The following is a 6,583-nucleotide window of genomic DNA, read 5'->3' on the forward strand; positions in this document are numbered from 1 at the left end:
ACACACACAATTACACACACACACAATTACACACACAATTACACACACACACAATTACACACACACAATTACACACACACAATTACACACACACAATTACACACAATTACACACACAATTACACACACACAATTACACACACACACAATTACACACACACAATTACACACACACAATTACACACACAATTACACACACACACAATTACACACACAATTACACACACAATTGCACACAATTACACCACACACACATTACACACACAATACACACACACACAGTACACACACACACAGTACACACACACACACAATACACACACACACAATACATACACACACAATACACATGCGCACAATACACACACAATACACACACACAATACACACACAATACACACACAATACTCACAGTACTCACATTACACACACATTACACACACACATTACATATGCATGCTCACATGCGCGTGCGCACACACAATTACACACAAATTACAAACACAATTACACACACACACAATTACACACACACACAATTACACACACACAATTACACACACAATTACACACACAATTACACACACACACAATTGCACACACAATTACACACACCACACACACACACACATTACACACACATTACACACACATACATTACACACACATACATTACACACACACACACACACACAGTACATACATTACACACACACACAGTACATTACACACACACACAGTACATTACACACACACAGTACATTACACACACACAGTACATACATTACACACACACAGTACATACATTACACACACACAGTACATACATTACACACACACACACACACACACACACACACACACACACACACACACAGTACATATATTACACACACACACAAACACACAGTACATACATTACACACACACACACACACACACACACACACACACACACACAGTACATACATTACACACACAGTACATACATTACACACACACACAGTACATTACACACACACACAATTACACAATTACACACACAATTACACACACATTACACACACATTACACACACACATTACACACACACATTACACACACATTACACACACACATTACACACACATTACACACACACATTACACACACATTACACACACACATTACACACACATTACACACACACATTACACACACACAATGCACACACAATACTACACACAACTTGGACACAATTCATGCACAGAAAAGGCACACAGCTTCAGAGCTGCATATAATCAGCACACAATGTAATCAACACAGGCATACAGTAGGCACACATGGATACAGTCAACATGCTTGCACGCACATACACACACATGCACACAGATATCTCAGTGTGCGTATGAGCACAACACACTCGCAATACCCCCACACACATGCACACAGTGCACACACACACGCATGCAATACACGCATGCAATACACATGCACGCATTACACACGCAATACACGCACACAATACACGCGCACAATACACATGCACGCATTACACACGCAATACACGCACACAATACACGCGCACAATACACACACAATATACACTTATAATCCACATTGAACAGTAGCGAGATAACTAATATTTTTGGTTTAACTAGAGACCTTCCTCTGGCAGTATAGTAGTGGAAAGAAGGCCTTTAAATATGCTAGCTAGTCAGGTGGATCTTTAATGCAGTAGGCCTTGTGCCTAGTGTAGGCTAATAGGCCTATTGCATTTTTTTTTTTTGCACTCCTGACTTTTTTGCATATTTGTTTCTTCCAAGTGATTTTTCATTGCCTGAGGAGGGTCCCCAGGTAGGTTGAAAAATATTAGTAGTGTTGTGCTGTTGAACATGGGTTATTAGTGTGTATTACTACCTGTGTATGCTCAGTGTATGGTTCACTATTTGTATGTTTGTAGATATGGTCGGGTGGGGTCATGCTTTTAAATGCGTATGTAGCAGATGTGTTGAACTTAAAATGGAATGTTCATTTTTTTTCCTCACTGGTCCAAGTTATGAGGGAAGTAGCAGTGTTAATAGTCACTCATTGTTTTGGGCTGTTCTTTCTTAGATCGAGGCGTGCCGTGTGATTGTTGACGACCGGGGAAAAACCACAGGTGATGGCATCGTGATATTTGCAGACAAGAAAGGTGCCACACTTGCCATCAAGAAGTGTCAGGAGGAGTGCTATTTCCTCACCAGGTATAGTTTGTCTTCGTGCCGTCATCTCTACTGTATTTACCAGGGGCATATCCAAGCATGCTGGAGAGTGACACTTGTCTTATCGATGACAAATTGGAGTTACATCAAGAACAAGAAGTAACACCATTTTGGGTGGGTGGGTGGAGGGGGTCTTGGTGTACATGGGGATAGTGATTTTAAATTATCATTTTATTAATGGTGGGGTTACAATATTAGGTAGTTCGTTAAGTAATCTTTACTTGCAAAGCAATACTTTTAATCGTTGTTGTTGCTTTGTTAACTGTAAAGATTAATGTTTCCATAATAGTTTGTTGAGGGTTAATGGATGGGGTGGTTATGGGTTTGTCTTGGTATAACCAGATCTACACCACATAGTAATTATCATTAGGTCCATTGTTTTCAACTTACACTTATATTGTTTCTATAATGTAAGATTTTAGTTTTAAGTTGGGAATACTTACACCAGCTGGTTTACAAATGCAGGTCTCTCTCGTTTTATGAGAATTCGCTATTATTTGCAATATTTTTATCTGTAATTCTATGTATTCCATGTACATTAACCATATATGATTTGTATAGTTGGCAAAGATGCAATTATGTGGAATTAAGTGTTTATAGTCTAAGGTTAAGACAGCTGTCAGGGCCTGGAACAGCTGTACAGAATAAAACGAGGGACACCTGTATACGTATTTTACAGAGGCTGAGGAAATGCCTCCCAGGTAGGGATGTCTGTTTTGTAAATGTTAGTAAAACTGGAAACCTATTTGATGTATAAGGGTATTTTAAATTAAGAACAATTATAGGTATTTGTACTCAAATTATCATTGTGTTGGGGAAGTATAATTTTTTATATGTAAATTGGAGGTTAAAATATGTGTAGAAAAGTATCAGTTGTAGCAGTTGCAGCTTCTTATTGATCCACTGTTGTTTAAAGGCCTCTTCCCTGTTTTAAATTGCTTTATTATTAGACTGTTGTAGTTTGGGTCAAGTGTCTTTTGTTGAGATTTGCTTTTAAACTGTATATAAAGTTTTCTAGCACTTAATTCTTTTACTGTAAACTTGGCCTGAAAGGTCTTACCAAGGCAGGGTGTTGCATAGAAAACATTGATCAGTTGCTGTCTTTCCTAAGGGCACAGACTTTACAATCTAGTGTTGTCACACACAAGTGCATCATTCCTACACCCATTTGCAGAGGGAAGGCAGCACTACTACAAACTACTTATCCCTGAAATTCAAGCTCAGGTATCACTCCTACAGCATGTTGAAAATCACATGCATCCACTCCTTTGTAATTTTCTCATTTGCCAGACTTTTGGCACTTTTTTTTCTCCCATTTACCTTTTATTTATTTTATTCACAAACTTTTCTTAATTACATGACCCAAATATTTAATATCAAACTATTTTAAGTTTTTTTACTTTCATAATGTGCCTAATAATTACACTGTACAGTGTACTACATTCAAACTTACTGCAGCAGCATTAAAATACCATGATTTACACCTATCTAAAAGCATTGTCAACTCCATCTTTTCTTGTATCTATTTTGGCACTAGTTCTCTTTCACATTTTTAATTGTATTTGGTTCAAAATAGGTTCTCCCTAACTTTTTATTAATTCAGCTACTAAGGGCTAAGACACTAATCATTACAGTGCCATTGCTCTTACTAGTACATTCGTTTCAACACCTGGTTAACATGCATTTAGTATGGTACAGTACTGTGAAACCTGAAACTTGCTCTTTCCTCATCAGTTTACTTTCTGAAAAGGCAGTTATACCATTGATCCCTTGATCTGATTAGATAGTATGTTCATAATACTCTCACTGGTAATCAATTATTGCAGTCATTGTTTTTATCTAAAAAAAGCTTTTGACTACGTGGCATTAAATATCCTAGCTCAAGTCCATTTCTTAGGTCTCTGGGGCAATTTACCTCAGTTTTTTTTTTTATCGTGGCACTTGTGTATTCTGGGTAAATTGTCGCACCTGCTGTTAGGGCATGTGTGTTCACTGTGATTGATAGAGAGTGAAAAGATAGTTCTGACATTTATTGTATAAGAGTACGAGGATGTAGTACACAGGTCTTTACACTGCTACTCTAGGTCTTGAACCAAGATGAATGGCACTGGCTTGGAAGTCCTAATGCACCTGATTCATATTGCATACACAAACATAACAGTTAATGGTAACATACAAGGGGCACCCAGTACTATAATGAGTACTGCATTTATATATATAACTGATAAAATAACTTTCCCTTGACTAATTAAGTAGAAAGTGCATCACAAGGCTGCCCTCAGTATTACCTTGTTTCTGATGGCTATGAATTGTTGTCTTGGTTCTTCCCGCACTATCTGGTCATCCTTTATGTTGATGACTTAGCCATCGCTTGTACAGGTTCAGAATGTCTACTTATAGCAAACACCCTCCAATATACTGTTAATTGTGCTGCCACTTGTGATTGCACATAATGTACTGTTTTCTGTTATTAAAACAAATTCAGTAACCTTCACACTATGCTCTATCATCTTGACTTAGTTTACACATGTATGGCTTCCCTATTCCAGTACATGCTAAAGTTAAATTCCTGGTCTTCCTCTTCTATTGTTGAATGTCATGAAGACTCAAAACTACATATTTTAATTTGGTGAATCTCCTTAAAACTCTAGTCCCTTTTATATAGGGAATCAGTAGACATATTATAACATTGATTCAGTCCTGGTTCTTGTTCTTTTTTTTAAGCTAGGAATGTAGACTAAATATATTTTGCAGCTTCTTCAGTTACTCCTAATAAACTTGAGGCTGCTCTTCCTCAGGAATTATACAATGAAGTTAATGCCTTTCATCATCAGGGGTTATGTTTATGTTTAGGAGTTTTTCAGTCCTTCCCAGCTTAGAGGCTGTATACAGAGGTAAACATCTCTTCTTTACTGGATTGATAATGCTTTTTTTAAATTTTTGCTCATGTATGTCATAATTACGCAGCAAGTTTAAAGTCGAACCCATTTATTGTGATCCTGTAATATCCACCTGTGAACTTGGGTAACATTTCTTTCTTAATCATTCCTGTAAGTTCACCCTGCATTGTATTTTTCCCTCCTACCCTCTTGGGAAGTTGCAAAGACACAAATTTGTTCCTCTCTCCTATATCAGAAGGATTACATACCCGCAATAAATTTACTGTTTCCTCTATCACTTTCTTATGTGCTTTGGCAGTGTAAACTGATTGGCTCCAAAGGCCCAGAGTAGTAGTAATTCAGGGACGTTTATTAAGGTTGGCTGGCATTTTCACAATAGTTAATACAATCATTGGTACTGTCATACATGTTGCAACACTATCCTTCACTTCATTCATTATTGTTTGACTTCCACAGTGTATTATGAGCTATCCAGAAATTTGACCCTGCCCACATCGTATAGTATTATATACGTATACAACAGTGGTTACACTATAACTAACTGATAGTTTTTCTGGGTCTCTGGACCCACTGATGGCTTGTTAGTTCCACACTGACACCTCATGGAGGGACTGCCAAGCTGCTCAATTAGTTCACCATATCATAAACTGTCCCATCTGCCAGATAGCATGGCAAGTGGACTGAGGGAGAGAGACTGAGACTGAGGGAGAGAGACTGAGACTGAGGGAGAGAGACTGAGACTGAGGGAGAGAGACTGAGACTGAGGGAGAGAGACTGAGACTGAGGGAGAGAGACTGAGACTGAGGGAGAGAGACTGAGGGAGATAGAGTGAGGGAGAGAGACTGAGACTGAGGGAGAGACCGAGACTGAGGGAGAGACCGAGACTGAGGGAGAGACCGAGACTGAGGGAGAGACTGAGACTGAGGGAGAGACCGAGACTGAGGGAGAGACCGAGACTGAGAGAGACCGAGACAGAGAGAGAGACCGAGACAGAGAGAGAGACCGAGACAGAGAGAGAGACCGAGACAGAGAGAGAGAGACCGAGACAGAGAGAGAGAGACCGAGACAGAGAGAGAGAGACCGAGACAGAGAGAGAGAGACCGAGACAGAGAGAGAGAGACCGAGACAGAGAGAGAGACCGAGACAGAGAGAGAGAGAGACCGAGGCAGAGAGAGAGAGAGAGACCGAGACAGAGAGAGAGAGACCGAGACAGAGAGAGAGAGACCGAGACAGAGAGAGAGAGACCGAGACAGAGAGAGAGAGACCGAGACAGAGAGAGAGAGACCGAGACAGAGAGAGAGAGACCGAGACAGAGAGAGAGAGACCGAGACAGAGAGAGAGAGACCGAGACAGAGAGAGAGAGACCGAGACAGAGAGAGAGAGACCGAGACAGAGAGAGAGAGACCGAGACAGAGAGAGAGAGACCGAGACAGAGAGAGAG

The 6,583-nt window shown here is 39.7% G+C and overlaps 1 protein-coding gene across 1 annotated transcript in view; it reads left to right on the plus strand.

Moving 5' to 3' along the window:
- Nucleotides 1-6,583, plus strand: part of LOC128703048 (hrp65 protein) — a 62,206-nt gene that overhangs the window by 43,085 nt on the left and 12,538 nt on the right. Inside the window, exon 4 of the mRNA XM_070103611.1 lies at nt 2,094-2,224. Coding sequence (XP_069959712.1) covers nt 2,094-2,224 — 131 coding nt within the window. The remainder of the gene's footprint in view (nt 1-2,093; nt 2,225-6,583) is intronic.

Source organism: Cherax quadricarinatus, chromosome 86 (genome assembly GCF_038502225.1).
Source record: "Cherax quadricarinatus isolate ZL_2023a chromosome 86, ASM3850222v1, whole genome shotgun sequence".
Lineage (NCBI taxonomy): Eukaryota > Metazoa > Arthropoda > Malacostraca > Decapoda > Parastacidae > Cherax > Cherax quadricarinatus.